The sequence below is a fragment of the Myxocyprinus asiaticus genome, chromosome 45, assembly GCF_019703515.2.
Source record: "Myxocyprinus asiaticus isolate MX2 ecotype Aquarium Trade chromosome 45, UBuf_Myxa_2, whole genome shotgun sequence".
Taxonomy (NCBI): Eukaryota; Metazoa; Chordata; class Actinopteri; order Cypriniformes; family Catostomidae; genus Myxocyprinus; species Myxocyprinus asiaticus.
In genome coordinates, this window is record NC_059388.1 from 19,644,479 (window position 1) to 19,669,091 (window position 24,613).

The following is a 24,613-nucleotide window of genomic DNA, read 5'->3' on the forward strand; positions in this document are numbered from 1 at the left end:
ACAAGCAGAGGTGCAAGTAGCTCAGCCATCCACTAGGACAGCAGATCAGCCGAGACAGACACTTCCACTAAATGGAGTGAGTTAGGTTATAAGTGAGAGTGTTACATATGAGGAACAGTTTATCATTTCATTTTTTAATATTTTATATCTATTCAATAAAAAAAATAAAATAAAAAAAAAAGCAAGATACTACAATGAGCAATTGTGTCAAGCAACATATGTTGTTTTTTGATGACCTCTTTATATGCAAAGAAACTCCAAACAAAACAGGTGGAGCAAGTTTTTGCGTGCTTTGGAGTTTTTCTTTGCATATTTAAGATTTCTTACTTATCAAATACTTGTCTCTAACATCACATTTACGGGTATTAAGCACGTGTTGTCTGTTAGGTAAACCATGTACTGCGTAAAAAAGCAGGACTGAGGTCGGAGAGACATATGAATTGCCGTTTGAGCTCCGAGTACCAGAGACAGTTTATGTGGAAAACCCCTGTGGCCGATTCACCCCTGCTGGCTGCACATGAGGTACTTCATTGCATTTGTATCAGTATGCTCATAGTTCAAAATCACTGCAAAAATCATTTATAGTATTTTATTTTTTTTGTCCTTTTGTATTTCCTGGACACATTACTGGACAGTGCACTTTTACCCATCTTCACCGAAATCAGCTTGTCTGATGTGTTGTTTGTAACTTTAACTTAAATATGAAGTGTGTCATTTCTGTGCCACTAGCATCACCAAGCAGGACTGCAAAAATAAAGAACAGTCCCTGCATCCTCCATTGGTTGGACAAACAGATATTCCTGCCCCAAACTCATGCCATTGGCTGAGCCAAAGTTTTTGTGTCAAGTTAGTGCCACATTGGCTTACATATTGTTGTCTCTGCATATTAAGCGAGGATAAGAAAAAGTATCATAACATCTAAAAAAATAACACACTTTACCTTTAAGAAACAAAGTATTAATGCTTCTTTGAATTTCTTTTGTGCATGAATTTCTTCCCACCAAATAAAAAAAACTTTTCCAAGAGATGGCAGTATAGAGTTAAGCAAACCACTGGATGGATATATACTTCAGAACAGTTTTATAAATTGAGTTCAAAATATAATTACATTAAGAGAGCAAGAATCTCAGCAATTATCAATATCAGCAATCAGAATACCACAATAGACTTCAGCTTTGTTATGGTTTGAGTTATTTCATGTCTGATTCATGTCTGTCTCATTTTAGATGTTTTACAGTGACAGTAGGGTCATCCCACCTTTCAAATCAAACCCAGTAATTATGGAGAGTGAGTACAAGAGAAGTTTTAAAGGATCACCTCCTCCCAGACCTCGCTTGAGGAGAGATGTTGAACAAAATGAGGTCCCACAGCTCCACACGGGGAATGGAACGCCAGATAAGGTGCATACTAATACACACAGTACTATGAGGTCCAAATGTCTATGGCCACACTCAGAATCAGGGATTGTTGTCATGTGAGGAAATGTGTTAAAGATTTTTCAAATTTTGCACTATTTTAGGTCACTAATCAAATAGAAGCAAATTTGTGACATTGACCATGTTAACTCCTTTGTACAAAAGGTCAGCTTTTCTTGCTTATATTAATGCACACAAGACGCTTTTTGGAACAATGCAAAATGATGCTGGAAAACATGATTCATCAGGTTTTGTACAAACCTGTGGAGTCCATGCCAGCTCAAGTGCATGCTGTCATTAATACCAAAGTATGCTAAGACACTCTGAAATTCATATTAGTTTTTCAATTAAACTTTTCACTCAAATTGTATTGCTAATAATATAATTTGCCTTTACATTTTATTTTTAAATTAAAATAGTAGAGAATGCAAACTGAATGCATTTTGTTGTCTCAGATGTTTGGACCCCACTGTACATTCATTACATACATTCAGAAAGATGACATACATAATGGAAACTTTACAAACATTACAGCATATAGAATGGGGCCCGATGGGGCCCTGTTTGACCGACATATGTTTGTTCCTCGTAATTTTTTTCAAACATGTTGTTCTGTTTACAGTGAGGAAGTATACATTCACAAAAACTGTTTGCACCTTTTCTAATGATTTCCTCATCTGCTTGTACTTTCGCCTAAATGTCCACCATACCAGAGTAAGAGGAATAAGAAGAAGGAGCGGCAATTCAGGAGGAAATCTAGCCCCAAAGAGGATGTGCACCATCCACAACAGGATGTAAGGTCACTCGGTGCCCCGAGAGATCCTTCACCCAAAATTATGAGGTGGTTTTTTTTGTACAGGATTTAAACAAATCAAAGAATCTCGTTAGGTCTGTTTCACTCGTCTGGTGTCTACAGCACATTAGTGCACATATTTATTATGGAGCCCTTGTTAACAAGTTACAGCAAAATGTTATAATTTATGGCCGTTATCAAAGAAAAAACCTTAATGTGGTACGTATGTGGCAAGTACTTAATTTTCTCTACAGATCAGAAATGCTGTCAGTATGAAAGCTTTGTGCTTCCATTCAGTTACACTGTAGCATCACTTAATGTCTGCAAATGTAGGATGTGTGAAACAGGCCTGAGATTTACAGATTTATGGATATACACTCACTGAGCACTTTATTAGGAACACTATGGTCCTAATAAAGTGCCAGATGTGGTCTTCTGCTGTTGTTGCCCATCCGCCACAAGGTTCGACATGTGTGCATTCTGAGATGCTATTCTGCTCACTACAATTGTGCAGACTGGTTATCTGAGTTACTGTAGCTTTCTGTCAGCTCAAACCAGTCTGGCCATTCTCCATTGACCTGGATGTTTTTTTGTTTTTGACACCATTCTGAGTAAACTCTAGAAACTGTTGTGTGTGAAAATCCCAGGAGATCAGAAGTTACAGAAATACTCAAACCAGCCCGTCTGGCACCAACAATCATGCCAGTGTCGAAATCACTGAGATCACATTTTTAACCCCATTCTGATGGTTGATGTGAACATTAACTGAAGCTCCTTACCCGTATCTGCATAATTTTATGCACTGAACTGCTGATTAGATAATCGCATGAAAAAGTAGATGTACAGGTGTTCTTAATAAAATGCTCAGTGAGTGTAGTTGTGTTCCTCAAACATTATGATATAAGGCTCACCAACACTTCTGTGAATTACACATATTCCACTGTGATGACCCAAAAGTATTTTCTTGTGTCCCTTTTTTCTGTCTCACAGGAAAGTAAAAACTGAGTACAGATCCAACTTCCGTTCTCCCCTCCAGTACAGCTACAGAGATGGAGAATGGGTGAAGGCCAAAGCTGCAAATGAGGAGGTGAGCAGGTGGCATATTTCTGTTTGCCTAGTAATAAAGAGGAAAAAAGATCTATGGAGAAAAAAAAAACGTAAAAGAAAATCTATATTGATGAATTTAGCTATGGACAGTTGCAGGGAATAGTCTGTGAACCCTTGGATTTATCATGGATAGATTGGTCATCATAACATTTGATCTGGGCCCATATTCACAAAAAATCTTAAGGCTAAAAGTAGCTCCTAACGTGGAAATTTATCAGCAACTCTTAAAAATTAGGGGCCTGTCACTCCTAATTTTAGGACTCGTACATTTTTCATCTAAAAGTAAATCATGAAGCATTTTAACGCTAAAGGTAGCTCCTAAACCCACGACAGCTTAGAAGTCATCCTGAGGTCTTCTTACTCCCTAAGAGTTACTCACAAACAATCCAAAGTATGGCTGCTGTCGTCAATCCACATTAAAAACAATATATTAGAATATTATTATGACATTGACTGTTTAAAAATGTATCGCCTGAATCACAGTTGAGTCAATGCATTTTAATAATACATCTTTTAAATAATACATTTAATAATACAAAGGTTTTGACAACTCTGCACTCCCTTGCCACATAAAATAAAACTGTAGCACGGATGAATTGGGAATAATCAGCAGAATAATCTGTCAAGCTATATGCCCTCTTCAGACTGCATAATGTCCGACAATTCATAGTGTATTTTTTCCTGTGTATGTGCGCTCGCTGCAGAGAAAAAGGGGGCATTCATGGGGAATCACGGCAATCGTGGGTCTACCTAGTGTTTTGATGCTGTTGACGGGATGCACACTCATTTCATTGCATCATCACAGGATGAAGAAATGTTCATCATCAGATATTCAGACTTTTTAAATTATCGGCATCTACCAATTCATTTTACCGTTTGGCCGATTTTTTTTTCTTGAGGGCGCCGAAAATCACCTGCTTGCATGTGAAGCAACTGAGACATGTAAATGACCAGTCACGGTTCATTTTGTTGTTACGTGCCATCGTGTTACTACAATAATAGACCGGTGTGCAACACAGTGTCATTTAAACGGTCCGCATATCAGAGATGCGTTTGAGCTCATAATGTTAATCTGTTTCATTCTCCCTCTCTCTCCTCAACAGTTCCCTGTAACGTTTAACTGTCTTGTCTAATGAGAAAAAGGCATATATCAATAAAACTTGTATTATATTCCGTTTGAAAATATGCAGATATCTCATTTATACAGATGTAATTTATGAACCTCATGAAAATCCAGCTAATATCTTCCTCTGAAGCACGTATTCTATCAGCCAGAATCAAAAACTTCAGGATCAGGACCAAAAGTTCCTCTCATTCACAAATCATGACGGTTACTCCGTGACAATACAAGTAGGTGATACAGGCCGTTTAAACTGTCAGGAGATTGCTGGATGCGCACGTGCGTGTGAGTGCAACTTCAAGGCTACGTCCGAAACCAGGAAAATGCTGCCTCTGGAGAATGTATACAGAGGAAAATAAGATGCTTTTCAAACTGTTCAGAGACCAGTTTCCTTTAGAGTTCCATTCATTCAAAACAGCTGTCAGTCAATTTAATTTTCATGCAAACAAAAAACACTGCTACTGCAGCTTTCTGACCCATTTTCTAGTTTCCAATCAACTATATAGTTGAATATGCTGTATAATTTCTTATTTTTACGTAAGGGAGTTTAATATTATGCATCATCGCATAATAAATAAATCCTAAATGACAGCAAAAACCATGTTTGTGATTTCTAAATACAGTTAGCCTGCTATTACTAAAAATAGTTAGACTATCTCAACAGATTAGCCAACTTTTATTTTATTTTTAAAACAAGACAAGACACATGTCAACATACAAAGCAAACGGCTGGCAAATTTTATTTAACATAATTCTAAACTCTGACAATAGTTTATGAAATTCCACGTACTTCTTTTTTTTTACTCCGAGAATACCAAATACAGAAACTGACGGCGGTAAATGTGTGGCGTTAGATACTCTGTAGTGTTTGCGAGTCGACTCCAAAAGAGTCGATTTCTTGACTCTAAATAGTGTTGGAGTCGACTCTAGTACATAAACTCAGTTTCTGTGTGTGTCCGAAATCGCTTACTCATTCATTCATACTTATTACATACAGAATGTAATTTTAAACAGCTATTGTCTTGCCTTTAGAACCCGGGAGTGTTGCCGCAAAGCATTTGTTTGTAAAAATGAACAACATTTATTTAACGGACATCATAAAACAACCCAATTGCATCAGAGTCGCCGGCTGCGTGAGGAGAGTGAGTCCTCCGCTGGGTGAGGAGAGTGAGTCCTCCGCTGGGTGAGGAGAGTGAGTCGCTGGCTGCGTGAGGAGAGTGAGTCCTCCGCTGGGTGAGGAGAGTGAGTCCTCTGCTGGTTGGGAGAGTAAGTCGCCGGCTGCATGAGGAGAGTGAGTCGCCGGCTGCATGAGGAGAGTGAGTCGCCAGCTGCGTGAGGAGAGTGAGTCGCCAGCTGCGTGAGGAGAGTGAGTCACCGGCTGCGTGAGGAGAATGAGTCACCGGCTGCGTGAGGAGAGCGAGTCACCGGCTGCATGAGGAGAGTGAGTCCTCCGCTGTGTGAGGAGAGTGAGTCACAAGCTGCGTTAGGTGTGTGGGTCGCTGGCTGCGTGAGGAGAGTGAGTACTCCGCTGGGTGAGAAGAGTGAGTAGATTATCCAGCTGCACCGCCGGCTTCTCAGTAGTCAGCGCCGTTCTATCAATGAGTGACTCAATAGCTGCTCTCAATAGCTGAGTGGCCTCCCTCAGCAAATCATTAGTCTTATTTTTGAACCGTTTGGCACGCCATAATAAGACGCTCATTTGTCGCCACCTAGTGACATTTCCAGAAGGGTTCACTGAACTAATCAGTTAATAAAATTTGTGAAACAGAAGCAAGCCTCACCAAAATACTCTTTATTTTGCAGCTAATTCTGCACAATTGTAAACTTGAATAAACTTCAGTCACTAAAATAGCTGGAATTGGTGCTTTTAGCTTATTCTTTAAAAAAAATATTCCCAGCAAAATGTTCATGGACCAGTGATTGTCTTACCTTTTTCGCCCCTCATGAGTTTGCATCCCTGTAATTTGTTGTGGCATTGCAAGAACAAATCTACAAATTAGAAAAGAAGCAAATTTGTTGTTTTTTCATTACCCATTTAGTACTCTTGCCACCTGTGACCTCACACAGCATATCCTACCTATGTGACCGAATTTCAAACATTACAAGTAAACACGCTACTAAGACGGACAGAAAACATGGACAAGTTCTTGAAAAGGAAAAATATTGACGATGGTTAGCCTATGCGGGATAGTGGTGTGCCGTAGAATTTGTTAGTCGTAAAAAGTGGTTGGGAAACACTGATCTATCTATCTATCTCTCTGTCTGTCTGTCTGTCTATCGACCGACCGACCGACCTACCTTCAGTGGATATAAAAAGTCTACACACCCCTGTTAAAACAGCAGGTTTTTGTGATAAATCATATCAGAATTTTTGCACATTTAATGTAAAAATTACAACCTATGCAGTGCCACTGAAAACCAAAGTGACATATTTCAGAGAAAAAAATCAATAACTTAACTGCACAAGTGTGCACACCCTTTTATAACTGGGTATGTGGCTGTATTAAGAATCAACCAATCATCAAGCTCATGTGAAATAGTACACACCTGTCTTCACCTGAAGTGACTCTGATTAACTCCAAATAAATCTCAGCTGACATCTTCTTGGTTGCATGCTACTACAATGGGCCACAAAGAGCTAACAAAGCATCAATGGGATCTCATTGTTGAAAGGTATTGCTCAGGTGAGGACTACAAACAAATTTCCAAGGCATTAGATATACCATGGAACACAGTGAAGACGGTCATCAACAAGTGGAGAAAGTATGGCACAACAGTGATATTATCAAGAACAGGACACTCGTCCAAAATTGATGAGAAGACAAAGAGAAAACTGGTCAGGTGGCTGTCAAGAGGCCTACAGCAACATTAAAGGAGCTGCAGCTCTTACTGGCAAGTACTGGTTGCTCCCTACATGTGACAGCTATCTCCCGTATTCGTCATCTGTCTGGGTTATGGGGCAGGGTGGCAAGACTCAAGCCTTTTCTGATGAAAAAAAAAAGCCCTGCTAAACTTTGCAAAAACCTATATCCAGTCTCCCAAAACCATGTGGAAAAATGTGTTATGGTCTAATGAGACCAAGATTGAACTTTTTGCCCAAAATTGTAAAAGGTATGTTTGGTGCAAAAACAACACATCACATCAGCAAAAGAACACCATACCCACGGTGAAGCATGGTGGTGGCAGCATTATGCTTTGGGGCTGCTTTTCTTCAGCTGGAACTGGGGCTTTAGTGAAGGTGGAGGGAATCATGAATAGCTCCAAGTACCAGTCAGTTTTGGCACAGTCTGTTAAAAAGCTGAAAATGAAGAGATCTTTCACCTTTCAGCATGACACTGATCCAAAGCACACATCCAAATCAACAAAAGAATGGCTTCAGAAAAAAAAGATTAATGTTTTGGAATGGCCCAACCAGAGCCCAGACCTGAATCCTATAGAAAATCTGTGGGGGGACCTGAAAAGGGCCGTACACAGGAGATGCTCTCGCAATTTGAAAGATCTGGAACGTTTTTGCAAAGAAGTGTAGGAAAATATTCCCAAGTCAAGATGTGCCAAGCTAATAGACTGTTATCCAAACAGACTGAGTGCTGTAATAAAATCAAAGGGTGCTTAAAAAAAGCACTCTCATAAAACGTGACGAAATCCATAGCAACGAGGTCAACTCCGCCTTACACTTATCTTAATATTTCCATACTAAAACTTGCTCTTAGTAGTTATGTGAATATGTTTTAAGCAAAAACTCCTAGCTAGGAACTCTTTGGAAAACTCCTAGTGGTAAGATAAAAATCTTTGTGAATACAGGCCCTGATCTTCATTCAAGTCACAACAATAGACAAACACAGTCTGGTTAAATAACAAACAATGATACATTTTTTATGTCTTGGATATAAAAGCTGGTTGACCATCTTTTGGCAGCAGCAACTTCCACCAAATGTTTCCCTCACCATTCTTCTTTATAAAACTTTTTCTCAGGATGCCAGGTGTATTTCATTCTTTAATATGGAAGCCCATTTCGACCGCATAAAAAAGTGCTTTGGCGAATCAAAATTATGAGAAACAAAGTTATAATTATGAGAAGAAAAGGTCAGAATTATGAGATACTGAGTCAAAATTATGAAATAAAAAGTTGAAATGACGAGACATTAAGTCATTATGAGATACTAAATCATAATTATGAGATGACATTTTATCTTAAAATTGAGACTTTTTATCTCATAATTATGACATTTTATCTCATCATTTGTAAATTTTTATCTCAACACTTTGATTTTTTTAATCTCATAATTATGATTTAGTATCTTAATTTGTATTTTTATCTCATAATTATAACTTTATCTCATAATTTTGACTTTTTATCTCAAAACTTTGACTTTTTAATCTCATAATTATGACTTTGTATCTCCATTTTTATTTTATCTCATAATTATGACTTTTTATCTCATAATTTTTATTTTTTATCTCATAATTATGACTATCTCTTATTTTTGACTATGTATCTCATAATTTTGACTTTTTATCTCAAAACTTTGACTTATCTCATTATTATGACTTTTTATCTCATAATTTTTATTTTTTATTTCATAATTATGACTATCTCATAAATAAAACTTTTTATCTCATAATTTTTTACTTTATTTCAACATTATGACTTTTTTCTCATAATACTTCTTTATCTCACAATTATGAATCTTATCTCAAAATGTTGACTTTTTATCTCAAAATTGTTATTTTCTATCTCTTAATTTTGACTTTTTATCTCTTAATTTTGACTTTTTATCTCATAATATGTTTTTATCTCACAATTATGACTTTTTAATCTCAAAATTATGACTTATATATGCATCATAATATATGTATCATAATTTTTACTTACCAAAGCACTTTTTTTTCTGTATGGCGGAAATGGGCTTCCATACACTTTTGAGTTCATACCACTGCATCTTATTCAGGACTTCATTCTTTAAAAGCTGAAGAAATGTTTACCTCTTAGTATATTCATGAATAGCTAGTATTGAATGTTTACTAACAACCATATTTTAACCATAAAGGTTTTTTTTTAGTATTAAGATTTTTGAGACTGTGTTTTGTTGACACTGCTACTAATGAAAATTCTGATTGGGTTGAATTGCATGAAAGCTTGAGCTGTGGAGAATGAAAGTGGTAAAGCTGTTTAAAAACAGAAACCTAATCTCTCTAATCAGTTGTCTGTATGATTAATCTTGCAGGAGTGTGAAAGTTATCACGAGTGGTACAATGAGGTAACTGTCATGTCTGATACATCCATCCTCTCGCTGTTGCTGCTGTCTCATGAAAGACCTTAATTTGCTTTTATGTGCCTGTTCTGTGCCACCTCTTCAGGAATATGAAATTCAAAACTATATGGTATTACGGTATCATATGGACCTAGACATGAATGTGTGTGTTTGTGTGTACAGGTTTAACCTCCATAGTAAAACCTGAGATTACCTACATTGTGGGGACCAGCCAGCGGTCCCCATGAGGAAAATGGCTTAGTAAACATACTAAACAATGTTGTTTTGAAAATGTAAAAATGCAAAAAGGTTTCTGTGAAGGTTAGATTTAGGTGTAGGGCTAGGGGATAGAAATTATTGTTAGATACGTATAAAATCCATAGAAGTCTATGGAAAGTCCCCACGATGATATAAAACAAAATATGTGAGTGTGTGTGTGTGTGTGTGTGTGTGTGCATGTGCATGTGCATGTGGTGGATCAGTCAGCAAGGTATTTATCAGCATCCTTTACATGGAATTTACAAGGTGTCTGTGGTTTTGTTGGTTTTTTTTTGCTTTCAGTTGTCTTGTAATCCTGTATTGATTTGTGACTCACTTTCTTATGATATACAGGCATAAGCTTTTAATATCTTTTAGTTGTAATTGGAATTTTATGAGAAAAATTTACACTTAAAATACCAAGATTTTTGTAATCATGAAGTAGGAAATGCTTTCTTATACAGTAAGGAGACCACTTTGAAAATCTGGGACTTATAATGGAAATATTAACAAATTTTAAGATAAAAACAAATTTGAGTTATGACATAAAATGAAATATTTGTGTTTATTAAATATTAACTGTTATGATTCTGCACTATTTCTAGGTAACTCATCAAATTTAAGTAAATTAGTGACATTGTTAACCATTATTATTATTATTATTATTATTTATTATTATTATTTTACTCATTTGTATAAAAGGGGGACATTGACATTTCACTCAAATTGTAGTGCTGGTAACATAATTTGTAATTAAACATTTTGTATGAAATTAGAAAAATTCAAAATAGAATAATTTTCACTACTGAGACTTTTGGACTTCTGAACCACTCTAATGAAATGGTTCACAATGCCTAATTAACATTATTCATTTAAGATGCTTTTATCTAAAGCAACTAACAAATGAGGAAAAAGCTATTTTTCATAGAGCAAAAGTGATTTTTTTCTTTTCTTTATGTTTTTGGTGAGTTAGTTTTCACCACATTTTTCCCAATTTGAATAAGGGAGTGATCACAGAATAACCTTTACATGGTTCTCTTGCGGTTTGACAAAAAAAACTTGTTTTCACACGGTCAGCATCGGTCATTAATAGGAATTCAGTGCTCATCTCTTTTTTTGTGTATAAGCCCTTAAAATGTGTTGGCTAGACCCCAAATCTTTATTCGTTTTGTTGCTCCAGTGCATCTGGAACACGCTGACCCTGTAGAAAAAAAAAATTACATTTACATGAGATTTGAAGTAATCGCATTATTCTGTGCTTTTGACATCAAAACCGTGAAGAGACATGCACTCAACAGGTGCGCACATTGGATAAGCCAGTGAGAACACTGGTAAAGTTGTTTACATGCCGCACAAAATCAACATAATTGGCAAAAATCTACCTGTGTCGACCGGTTTATTCTTACTCCGTTCATGACATTATGCCGATAAAGGAATGCCGTTTATTGCATTTATATGACCACACGCGTTGTCGGCTTATTAAGCATAATCGTGTAAGAATGTTCAATGTTGTATGTGAGTTTCTATTAAATAGATAAATCAAAATTAAAGGGATAGTTTAAAAAATGACAATTCTGTCATAATTTACTCACCTTCCTGTTGTTCAAAACCCGCATGACTTTCTGTCTTCCGTGGAACATAAAAGGAGATGTCAGGCACAAATGTTAGGGACTGACGGTCTCAGTCTGTATTGTCTTTCATTTGTATGGGAAAGAGCAAAATTCCTCTTGTGTTCTAAAAAAACACGTTTGGAACAACATGAGAGTGAGTAAATGTTGAAAGAATTTTAATTTTTGGGTGAACTAATCCTTTCAGCATAATATTTAATGCACCTATCTAATGCATATCTAATACTATGGAAATAAGCACTTATGCCTCTTTATTTTGTCTGTGTTTGCTGTTAATCACAAACAGTAATTAATAACCTCATTATCTGCATGAGCATTCTGGCTCTTTTTTGTTCTGCTATTTTTTTTTTTTTTACAGTTAACAGTTCTAAAGTTTCGCTGTTCTTCCACAGGTACAGGAGCTACGTGAGAAAGCAGAGGCCTACAGGAAAAGGGCCTGGGGGACTCATTTTTCCCGGGAACACCTGAACCAGATCATGTCAGACCACAACTGGATGTGGGAGGCTTCCAGTGGCACTTCCTCCTCATCCTCCACTGTATCTGAGGGCTGCAGAAGAACGAGCAGCAGCCCTATCATAGAAGCTCTGGACCTGGCCAGGTGAGCAGAGCTCAGTGCGCTTCGATTATGAGCATAGACATTCTTCCAAGTGCGTTAGCTTCACCACACAGCAAAGGCGAAATGCACTAACTACATATTTGGTCAAAATTGAGTTATGACTGAAATTGGGTCTCATAGAATATGATCTGTTCTGTGACTGACAGGTTTGGCTCAATTATGCTTAGCTTTAAAGAAAACAGAGTGTGAGTTTTTGGTTAAAGATGCATTGATTTTGCTACATTTACGCCTTTCATACGCAATTAAACTGCATTTCCCTCCACCTAAATCAGTGCCTTTCGAAAACGCTCTCCATAACCGATAATGTTATGTAAACTGAAACTTAGTTTTTAAACTTAAAAAGATTATTTGTACATGGCATCATTTGCATTGCTGTAGAAGTTACTTTGGCTTTGTAGGGCAGTATGCAGTAGTTGTTTTCAAGTTTCTGGAAACTCATTCTGAAACCGTTTTGAAAGATTTTTTTCTTCATCAGTACGTGAGCCTGTTTTTGGATTTGCCTTTTCTTTTTGGTGTATCTCTCCAGGGCAGGCAGTGTCATAGGAAGCTCTAGCCCTGGGCCTTCAGCTTCTGTAGCAGCCAGCAGGAGAAGCTCTGCTGGAGTGGTGGGTCTTCCAGAAGCCCAAACCCTCCCTGTGCGGAGGAAGTTGGCCTGGAATGAAGAAACGGGATCTGGAGAGAGGGATGAGGCTGAGATGGATCTGAGGGAGGAGCTACTTGTTGAAAAAAATGAGAGGGATTCAAAGGATGGCTATGAGAAAACAAGTGAGAATGGGAACTTCAAAGAAAGAAATGAGAGGTATGTGGATGTTGTTCCTCTAAATCCGTGGTCCCCAACACAGTGCCCATTAGTCACCTGCAGAGCAAATTCTATAAAAAAAACTCCAGTTGTGTCCTATTGAGAATATTTGAGAATAAATCAGTCTACAGCTGATATACGTAAATCTTAAAGAAATTTCTAATGGAGTGGGGTGAAAGGGTTGGGTGTGGCAAATTGCTTTTGTACTCACTTCATAAATGTACATGAATTCACTTTTGTGAAAACTTTTGAGACTTTTTTGTGACATTGAGTCACAAATATAACTAGTTTGATCTGTTACCACGCGTTAACATATGTGATGGTATTTGTAGTGTCAAAATTGCCGTAGATAAGTTGGTTAGATTAGATAAGAGCGTTTTAAGTGCCTTTTCTATTTAACTGAAATGGACAAATAGCAAGTAAAACACTCTTAAAATCAGATCAATTCTCATATTTTGACCCATTAAGTATGTTTTTTTACTTTTTATACAGTATATATACAGTATATACACCGAATAGCATTCTGAGATGCTATTCTTCACACCACAATTGTACAGAGTGGTTATCTGAGTTACTGTAGACTTTGTCAGTTCGAAACAGACTGGCCATTCCCCGTTGACCTCTCTCACCAACAAGGCATTTCCATCCACAGAACTGCCCCTCACTGGATGTTTTTTGTTTTTGGCACCATTCGCAGTAAATTATAGAGTCTGTTGTGTGTGAAAATCCCAGGAGATCAGCAGTTACAGAAATACTCAAACCAGCCTGTCTGGCACCAACAATCATGCCACAATCCAAATCACTGAGATCACATTTTTGCCTCATTCTGATGGTTGATGTGAACATTAACTGAAGCTCCTGACCTGTACCTGCGTGATTTTATGCATTGTACTGCTGCCACACGATTGGCTGATTAGATAATCGCATGGATGATTGTCATGGAGTATTTGTGTAACTGCTGATCTCCTGAGATTTTCACGCACAACAGTCTCTAGATTACAACGAATGGTGCCAAAAACAAAAAACATCCAGTGAGTGGCAGTTCTGCAGATGGAAACGCCTTGTTGATGAGAGAGGTCAACAGAGAATGACCAGACTGGTTCGAACTGACAATTGTGGTGAGAAGAATAGCATCGGGTTGGTGCTGTTTTGGTGGCACGAGGGGTACCTACACAATATTAGGCAGGTGGTTTTAATGTTGTTGCTGTAAAAAAATTATATATATATATATATATATATATATATATACCTGTATTATTTTTTTTCTCGGAAAGAATGTGGCAAAACTACCTGGAACTTCTTCACACCTGTGCAGTTACAGCATCAACCAATAATGTTATAATACAAGAAATAATAAACATTATTCACTGAACCAGGATTTCTTGATTATTCATTGTACATATGATTGCAAATAAAAATGAAAATTACAGCAGGTTCTATTTTTTGAGGCATTGTCTAAAGGTAACAAAACACAAATGGATATTCTTTGGGTATACCAAACAAAAAGCCCCCCAGATTATTGGATCCCTTCAGGTAGCTCTCATTCACAATAATTACCACCTTAGCTGGAATTGTCTTTTAGAGTATCCTAACATTCTTGGCTTTGCCTCTAAAATATCAATACTAATCGATCCAGGAGCGATATACCAAAAGTGATGCTTATGTGGAAAAACAAGACTGCATATGTGGTTTTCCTTTCTGACGTTGTACATAAGCTATCTTATCTAGGTTGCAGGTTTTGGAAACTGAGTCATCATCAGTGGTGGAGGGTTCTGGACAGTTCATTAATGGAGGCAGATTACCAACACTCAAACTAAAGACCATGCAGGCTGATCAAAGAACATATCGTGACCGGACCACTCCTTCAACTGGTAACCAATACACTATTCATCACATTTCTCAAATGTTCAAGCAAAACTGGTTTTATGGTCACTGACCCAAAACAAACAAAACATTTTGTTGCTTCAATAGAAAAACAGGCAGAACTGTAAGGTAAATGTAGGTTGAATGTTTTAGTTTAACTTTAACTGTCTGGATTTACAGACAGTTGGGGCCACAAGTCTGTCTTGACATCTGTCTGTCACCATAGGCCTATAGGCAAGCATCTTGCAACAGTTTCACTATGATCAAAGGTTTGTATTCAGAACAATTTACTCCAGTGCCCCCGCATTTATCCAATATAAAGTAGGGCTGCCGATTTAATGCATTAATTTGCTTTAATTCATTATGAAAAATGTAAAAATTAACAACTCAATGCAACATTAACGCAAGTTAACAATTCATGCCCCCTAACCCATGCGTAAATTCTGTAAAAAGGAATTTTCCTAAATGCAAAGCAAAGCCACAGCTGCTACTACAGGCAACGTGTCTCGCCAAACTACACTTACCGAGAACAGTCAACACATAATGAATAAGGAGCCATTCACACAAGTAGCAATCTTGTGTTCAAAAACAGCTAGATGGAGTACAACAAAATGGGAAATGGAACAACACAGGGCTCCCAAGATGCATTTTTGAAAGTTTCAAAATTATTTTTAACTTGATGGATGAACACTGCGACACACCGAATTGTAAAATGGATTAACTGTAGGTCAGTAATAGGCTCATGTTCAATGATATTGAAATAAAACAAACAGTTGATTGACATCTAAAGATATCTTTGTCTATTCAGTGCTTAAAAGAAAATCCCTGGTTCAATACAAGTTAAGCTCAATCAACAGCATTTGTGGCATAATGTTGATTACCACAAAACATAATTTCGATTTATCCCTCCTTTTCTTTAAAAAAAGCAACAATTGAGTCTACAGTGAGACACTTACAATGGAAGTTAATTTCTGGAGGCTTTAAAGGCAGAAATGTGAAGCTTGTAATTTTAAAACTGTTAAAACTCGTATTATTTGAGGTGTAAAGTTGTTTACGTCGTCATTTTAACGGTCGTTTTAGGGTTGAAGTGTTTAAGGCGTTACATCGTCATGGCAACAAAGTTGTAAAATTGGATATAACTTTACACATAAAATGTTAGTAAGCAATTTTTTCATTCTAAAATCATATTAACGCATATTGTTTACATCTAGTAGCTATATTTTTGAAACATTGAGTATTTTTATGTTTACAGATTGGCCCCATTCACTTCCATTGTAAGTGCCTCACTGGAACCCACATTTTTTCTTTTTTTCTTTTTTTTAAAGAAAAGGAGGGATGAGTTGTAATTGTTTTGTGGTAATCAACATTATGCCACAAATGCTGTCGATTGAGCTTAACTTGAACTGAACCTGGAATATTACTTTAACCTGTCTGCCACAGTAATGTAATCTTCATTTGGGGGATTCTCTGTCTGCGAAAAATTTAGTAAAAATAAATTTAACAATTAAAGGCCCTAATGTGAAGAATGTTCATTAGAAATAGTTTTAGAATAATATTAGAAATGTTTGGTTATTATTTTGTTAGGAGGTGCTTTACTGATCTCTCCTGCAAAGATCAAGAAATCCTCCAGGAGCGTTCGGAAGAGTGAGCCACCTTTAGGCAAACCTCACTCTCCTTACAAGCTTATCACAGATTGCTCTCCGCAGCGGACACACAGCAAGGTACTCAAGATATTACATTGTAGGTCAAGCTTGTAATATTATGTCAGATTGTTGCTTAGTGCTCCTCAAATTCCAAACTCTGTTGTATCACACAGGCAGAGAATGGAAGCTTGCCGCACTCTTCACCAGCTGCAGGCCTGACCACTGTAGACCCACATCTCATGCGTGCAGATGATTGGTCTGAGGAGGAGGCAGAATACTCCACCAATCCAAGACAGGCCAAGCCATCACAAAAACACGAGACCAGCTACCTTACAAAAGCTGTCGTCTCTCCACCTGCCAACAGAATACAGGGCACGATGAGAAATCCGGAATTTCAGCATAATGGTACAGTCCTTTTTTCAGCATCCACTGATGTAGATCTGGTTGTTACCATAGTATTTTTGATCACTAACAGCCTACCGGTCGCAGCTACTATGAATTGCACCGATGAGCCTTACCAAGCCTAAAGGACATATCAGGACTTGTGAGAAGTTAAGAGTTTTAGTGTGTGCTACCACTCATAAAAAGATTGCCTTATTTGATCGGTGTGATTATCGATCCATACAAGGAATGAACAACAGGCAGCCAATAAGCACGCACTTGAAACGTGACAGTGAGTCATTTACCAGCAGAGTGAGTAGAAGGTTAGTTTACTGCCAGCAATAGGGGGAGAATAATCTAGGTCAGTCTCCTGTCTTCCTTTTTTGTGTGTTTTTTTTTTCCACTAACGTCAATGAATTATTTTGTTACCACTTATTCTAATTGGCGTAGAGTCCACATGATACCTGGCCAAACTTTTCCCGCTTGGGATAGTTTATTGCACACGACAATAAAAGAGTGTTTACGTTTTATAACTCAGAAAGATATCAACTAATAAAATTATAACAACACAGGGCCAAACACTCAGTTATGTCAGTCCATCTGTTTGTAAGGCCGTAGACATTGTTAAATGTGTAACATTGTCCATAAAAACACTAACTTTACAATTATGCTAAGTAATAACTGGATTACTGTGCTTAAATTCTGGTCACAATTTAACTAAATACAAATTATAGTACACAGATGTAAAGATTCATACACATTCAGGCTTTAAGAGCCAGTGCACATGTGCCATGCTCTCTTAATCATTAAATTCATCCTCCAAATCAAACCATGTTTTTTTCCATTCACATTTTTTAGAAAGAAGTGCAAGACACATGCAAAATAGGTTACTGGTTTAAAACAATGAAGCACAAAATTGTACTAATCTTTTTTTAATCCGACATTGGTTTTCTATGAAAAAGGCTAAATGTGGATAATTGTTATGGCATTGTAGGATTTGACTGGTGCAAAATGTTGCTTCATTTCCCTGTCTGTAACGAACATTATTCAGTGTTAGATTTTTAGTATTATACATGTTTGAATTACAACAGCTATAGTGTTAAATTCATTTATGTAATCCTCCCATTTGTTGTGACAATATTCTTTTTGTGCTGTACTGTATAGGTAACCTGGGAATTTTTCGGCCTGAACTGTTTGTGTTCCCTGAATCTGACGCTGGTATGTCAGACAATGGTAAAGTCATCTTCTTAATATTAGCAGATTGTGCAAAACGAATCACTTTCAAAGAAGTTGCGTTATGCTTTTATGTTTTTCTGGCAAAACTTTGTATGAATAGGAATTAGATCAGCTTGCTTTTTTGATGTGGTTCACACATCAAGAACATCTAATCTATTTCAGATCACTGGTTTCACTGATTTCATTTCTGCACTGTTTTGTACCTACAGGTTTTCCTTTATTAGTCATTTAGGGAAGTAGTAATATCTTAAGAGTTTTTGGATAGGACATACACTGTATGTTGTTTAAAAGTGAAAGCATGGTGCAAAATCTTTTTTAATGAATGAACCGGTTTTGCATTGTGCAGGTTTGCTGTTAGGTATATATTTTAAAAAGGGACCATTTTAATTTTTGCTGGTTTGGATTTAAGATCCTTTCTATTCCTGTTCAAGAAATGAAAGATTATTTAAGCAGCAAATGCATAATTCTTTCCATCTAAGAATACTCTCATTGAACTTTCTTTTTCCCTCCCATGTTAAATGCAGATGATAAGATGTCTCAGATCTCGTCTAGATCAGCAGCCTCTTGCTCAGTTGCATCTGAACTCTTGGACCGTGCACAGAGAAGGAAGGAGGGATTCTGGGGAAAGAGTAATTAGTCAAAGCAGTGCAATGCCAAAATTGAACATGCACTATGGCCATTTACATCGCGGGATGTATATTTACTCTTTTACTATTTTTTTTTTTTTTTTTGTGTGGCAGATTTTATTTTGATGTTAGTGTTTACATTTTAGAAAATCAATTTGTAATTTATTTTATCTATTTGAATAGCTTTTAATAGCGCTGGACCGATATTGTGTGGTCAGTACAAATGGTTTTGCTAATTAGACAGTGTAAATCAGAATACAAAGTTTAAAAGTAAACTTTTTGGTAAAATGATAGATACAAAGATTCTGTATATGTTTCTCTAATAAAAACAATCAAAATCTGTATTAGACTGGCAAAATATTTTTGGGAAAAATATTTATGAATGAAGCACAATCAAAATAATATTTTAAAGTAAAATGGATGGCAATATACATATATATATATATACAGCATATACAGTACTGTGCAAAAGTCTTACGCACATAAGATGCTTAACAAAAACATTTGTCTTAAGATGGTTATTTATATCTTCAGCTTTAGTGTGTCAATAGGAAATATAAATGTTAGAATCCCAAACATTACTTTTGCAAATAGAAAAGATTAGAATAGAAGAACAGGGAGCCCTGCAACAGATGTCATGGTCCCCACAGAGCTCCCCTCTGAACATTGAGTTAGTCTGAGATTACACAAAGAGTCAGAAGCAATTGAGACAACCTAAAAAGTTAGAAGAACTGTGGCGAATTCTGCAAGAAGCTTGGAACATCCTGTCTGCAAACAACCAAGAAAAACTGTGTCCAGGTGTACCTATGAGAATTGGGGCTGTTTTAAAGGCAAAGGTGGTCACACCGAATATTGGTTTAACTTTTTTTTTTATGTTTACTGGACTTCGTATGACATTAAGTGATAAATGAAAACTATTTATGTCATTATTTTTGAAGACATCCTCACTATGCAACATTTTTCACAAGTGCCTAAAACTTTTGCACAGTACTCTCTGTGTGTGTGTGTGTGTGTGTGTGTGTGTGTGTGTGTGTGTGTGTATATATATATTTTTTTTTGATTTATTTATTTATTTTTTTTAACTAGGCACAATTAAAAAATTATATTTTATGGAAATGAAACAAACATTTCAGTATTTATAAAAAAATATTAATGAATGCAGCACAATTACAAACAAGTATTTATGAATGAAGCAATATCCTAATATTATTGTACAAGTAAGTGGAGTAATAATAAAACTCTGAACATGGCACAGTTGGCAACATAAAGGCAGGACTATTTCCTCTTGTGTCAAGTGAAAGCAAACAACAGCTTTTTATTGCAATGGTCCATATTTTGCCAGACACAGGCTGGTCTCATTGACTGGGCTGACAACTTCTCTAAACATATCCTGGGATAGGATTTTTGAGCAATAAGGAAAGGGGTAGTTAAAAGTTTCCTAGCAACATAAAATGAGAGGGAAGTGCAAACAATAAAGACGTGGATTTTTGCCGCGCACTAATGAACACAGTATTCGGGGAATACACAGGAAGTACACTCTCCATTTCAGACTACTTGACCAGTCCTATGTCCTTATTGCAGTAATTATTGCCCCTTTAATTTCTCTCACAACATGTGCTACTAATTTCCGATGCAATCATATCAGTCAGCGGTAAAGCCTACACCAAAAGGTAAAGTTATGACGTAATGACATATCTGGGACAACGCAGCATGAGAATATAAAAGCTTTCTTCTCTTGATTCACGATATGATCTTCAAATCTGGACTGCGAGGAAGAAAAGTCCACCTTACTGATTTTACAAGAGGACAGATCACAGAATTCATACATCTGCTTCCAGGATGATGTGCGTAACTGTAGTAGCGGTGATGTGCTGGTGTTTTTTGTGCGGCCAGGCGATGCACCTTGCGCGTCCGCGCCCCGGGCCATTAGACAGCGCCGAGACCTGGTCCAACATGCAAGATATGGTTAAAAAAGTAGGTCTGAATGGATCAACAGTGGTGGATTATGCTTAACATAGTAGTTGCAAATAGTAAGAAATGTCGTTAAACATGTTCGTGTACATTTATGTAGCTACATCTGATATGTGCGCATTATTAAGCCTAAAGTTCGAATGTTATTATAAAGGGTTAACCTTTATTCCTAAGGGTTTGAAATAATATTCAAGCATATTTACCCACACAGGCGCAAAGGGATGACAGAGACCACGAGACGCGTCTGATTCCAGTCATCTCTGAAGATATGATTAAAGTATGTGTGATTGGATACAACGAAAAATTTGTTTCGTATTTTTAACAATATCATATTTCCATATTACGTTATTGGACTTTTATTAATGCTGACTATTTTACTTTCCCTTCTCCAGGAAGAGGACACTTGTTGCATCATTGCCATGATCCTTGATTACTATCTAAACAACATCCTGCACACTGGCAACGAGCGCTACCCGCGGATTCGTTCAGTCAGGTCCGACCTGCAAAGAGTCGCACACGATTTGGAACCGCACTGTGTAAGTGCTACTTTTATTTGCTTGAAAATAATTCAAAATAGCTCACTGAGCGTTATCTGTTTTGTACTTACAATGTTTGATTTTTACAGCCAGACACTGACTTTGCAAATCACGCGCACGTTGAGAAATTCACGGGGAACTTTGAAAAGGCCAAGGAGCTATACGGGGTAAGTTCATATGATTTTTACAAAAGAGTAAAATCTCAGAGACCTGGTTAAAAGCAATGAAATATTACTTTATTATTATTATTATTATTATTATTATTATTATTAAAACGGTAAACAAAAATGCACACAACAGTATAGCTGATTTTTTTTTTTATGGAAATAAAAAAATAAAAAAATAAAATGTGCACATTTATGCCACACCATGCTGAAGTCACACAATACACCTCATTTAAAAGTATGAATTTCTCATTGACTGCCATTGTTTGCTAAAGTCACACAGTATTCACCCCCAAAACAAAACATGCTTAAAATCTAGATTTGCATAATCAACAGCTTTCTAAAAACACTTTCAATTTGGAGTAAAAAAAAAAAAATGTAAAAAATAAATAAATAAATAAATAAATAAATTGTCAATGGTTGGACATCTGAGGGTAATATTATTGTCATTATTGTATGGGTCTTCATGTCTTTAATACCATTTGTGTCCCCCCAGGATGTGTCAAAAGTTCGGAACAAGGCAGTAGGAGAGACAGATATTCTTTTAAACTACCTCTACAAATCCTGCGGTCCAAGAAGACACTGAAGCTTTCATGTTTCATTTTCAGTTAGAATAGACTGCCAGCCTTTTGAAATGTCATTGTTTTAATATGAGAAGTATTATTTATTGTGGACATATTTATTTGCCATATTTATTGTGACTAAATGATAGAATATGTTTGAATGACCTGGAAACTGTGTTTTCATGCCATGTGCTGGTCACACTTGTGGCTGCTGTGTTGTGTGACTGACCTGGGCTATGCATCCTAAGCCAGACCACTGCAAAGTAAATGCATTGTAAAAGCATTTTTAATAGTTTGTTTCTAAAATAATTAAATTAAACATATTATAACATACAAATGTATACTATTTCTGCATTAAGAGATATGTTGTATTTAAATTCTATTTAAAAAAAGAAACTCTTATTTCTTTTAATAGTTTTTATTTTTTATTTTTTGGCAAAAGCTCTTTATCTGCAGCTGGAAAGTTTAATTAAGTCTGTATAAGGCTAATTCAATTTTGAAATATTAAAACCGATTACCTCTAAGGACTGCCTTTTTCATTTATTCAAACTTGTCTAATAAAGTACATAAGGTTTTACTTTAATCATGGATTTTATTTTTATACCGTAAACAATCAAAAAAACTATTAGTTTAAAATTTGCATTGTATTTCATGGTAAACTTTGCTCTGGTAAAATCAGTGAACCTGCAGACAGTGAACAACGACTGCATTAAAGACTTTTAACACTGAACATCTGAAACCAGACTTAAAATATTATTGGGATAACATCTATGCAAACAACAGGGGCGTAGATTCTGGTGGGTGGATGGGGGAGGTAACACTAGCAAGTACATCTCATGACAGCATTGGGTGTGATACATAAGGTCGAAGAACCAACAGACTGGGTCAACTCGATGGTATGCGTGAAGAAAAAGAATGGTGAGATTAGAATATGTATGGATCCAAAAGACTTGAATGAAAACAATAAACGTGAGCACTATCAAATTCCTAAGCGAGAGGAAATCATAAGTGAGATGGCAGGTGCGAAATACTTTAGCAAGCTTGATGCGTCCCAAGGATTTTGGCAGATCAGATTCAATACACCTTTTGGAAGGTATTGCTTTCTCAGACTACCTTTTGGAATTATCTCAGCTGCTGAGATTTTTCAGCGTGACATGGAGCATGTAATTGAAGGATTGGAAGGTGTACGTGTGTACATTGATGACATAATTGTCTGGGGTTCCACCTTAGAGCAACACAATGTCAGACTGAGAAACGTGCTGAAAAGAATTCAAAGGAACAAACTGAAACTCAACAAGAGTAAGTGTCAGTCTGGAGTCAAATTGCCAGAGCTAGGTGTAGAGCATGAGAAATCCAAGATACAAGCTATCATTGACATGCCAAGACCTACTGAAAGCATGGAGTGCTACAAGTCATGGGAATAATTAACTTCATAGGAACATTAATTCCAAACCTTTCATCCAAAACGACATGTATCAGAGAATTGCTTCAACACACAAATGAGTTCCAATGGACTGTCGAACATGAAAAAGAATGGGCTAACTTGAGAGCAACACTCACCACAGAACCGGTGCTCGTGATCTTTGACCCTTCAAACCACTGAAGATTTCAACAGATGCTTCAAAAAATGGTTTGGGTGCCGTGCTTCTTCAAGCTGATGGTGATGAATGGAGGCCAGTGGCTTATGCTTCGGAACTATGACGAATGCAGAGTGTCAGTATGCGCAAACTGAAAAGGAATGTCTTGGGTTAGAAAATGGATGTGAAAAGTTCCATAGTTATGTATATGGTTTACCCATGTTTACTGTTGAAACAGATCACAAACCATTGCTTTCAATAACCAAGAAAAACCTGAAACCGTGACATATCTCCATGTATCAAACGCCTCATGATGAAATTGCAGTGCTATGATTTTGAACTGGTCTACACACCTGGCAAGTATTTGGTGTTAGCAGATGCTCTATCTTGTGTACCTGTAAAAAGTACACAAAGTTCTACAGAAGAAGATGTGACTTTGTATGTGAATATAATTTCCACAGCTTTACCTGTGTCAGACCACAAATCAAAACAGATTGCTGATGAGACTGAGAAAGACACTTCGGTGACATGAGGTTGTCTGCAAGTGGCTGATTAAACTATATTACGATGTTCATCAATTGTTCGAACATTCTTTTTTTTATATAAACATGTGAACATAACATCTTGTTTTAGTTTTTGGGGTTTTTTTCATTTTAAATGTTGCATCTGTGCAATGTATGATTATGATTAAAATAATATTTCTTTTCACTTTTTTTATCTGACTGTAAAGAACAGAAAGGTTATTAAAAGACACATTATTCAATGAAAGTGGAGTGCGTGGATGTCATCGTTGAGGAACACATTACATGGAAGAAATGTTCCGTTTTAATTTCAAGCCCTTTTCAACAAAACAACAAACGATTTTACAGCTATTCCAGTTCTTAAATTTGTATATAAAGTTCAATGTAGTTGTGCTAGCGTGTTTAATGTTCATCTCACATGTTTTACATACAGCATTCCGTTTATTGCCATTATATTGAAAGGGCTTAGATGGTGGTAGTGCTGGCTCAGCGGTTAAGGCTCTGGGTTACTGATTGGAAGGTCAGGGGTTCAAGCCCCAGCACC

The 24,613-nt window shown here is 36.7% G+C and overlaps 1 protein-coding gene across 3 annotated transcripts in view; it reads left to right on the top strand.

Annotated features, from left to right (window-relative positions):
• The window catches only part of LOC127434967 (nuclear protein MDM1-like), a 23,220-nt gene extending 4,153 nt beyond the window's left edge, over window positions 1–19,067 (top strand). For 2 of the 3 annotated variants that reach the window (XM_051688033.1, XM_051688036.1), the window contains exons 3-15: window positions 1–76; window positions 388–522; window positions 1,227–1,400; window positions 2,129–2,256; window positions 3,199–3,295; window positions 9,661–9,693; window positions 11,966–12,171; window positions 12,716–12,988; window positions 14,717–14,859; window positions 16,436–16,572; window positions 16,668–16,899; window positions 18,040–18,108; window positions 18,636–19,067. The exon at window positions 1–76 is cut by the window's left edge and continues 241 nt beyond it. In XM_051688033.1, the coding sequence (XP_051543993.1) occupies window positions 1–76; window positions 388–522; window positions 1,227–1,400; window positions 2,129–2,256; window positions 3,199–3,295; window positions 9,661–9,693; window positions 11,966–12,171; window positions 12,716–12,988; window positions 14,717–14,859; window positions 16,436–16,572; window positions 16,668–16,899; window positions 18,040–18,108; window positions 18,636–18,748 (1,816 nt within the window). In that variant the 3' untranslated portion in view covers window positions 18,749–19,067. The remainder of the gene's footprint in view (window positions 77–387; window positions 523–1,226; window positions 1,401–2,128; window positions 2,257–3,198; window positions 3,296–9,660; window positions 9,694–11,965; window positions 12,172–12,715; window positions 12,989–14,716; window positions 14,860–16,435; window positions 16,573–16,667; window positions 16,900–18,039; window positions 18,109–18,635) is intronic. The other variant, XM_051688035.1, reaches the window with a different exon arrangement.
• The last annotated feature ends 5,546 nt before the right edge of the window (window positions 19,068–24,613 follow it).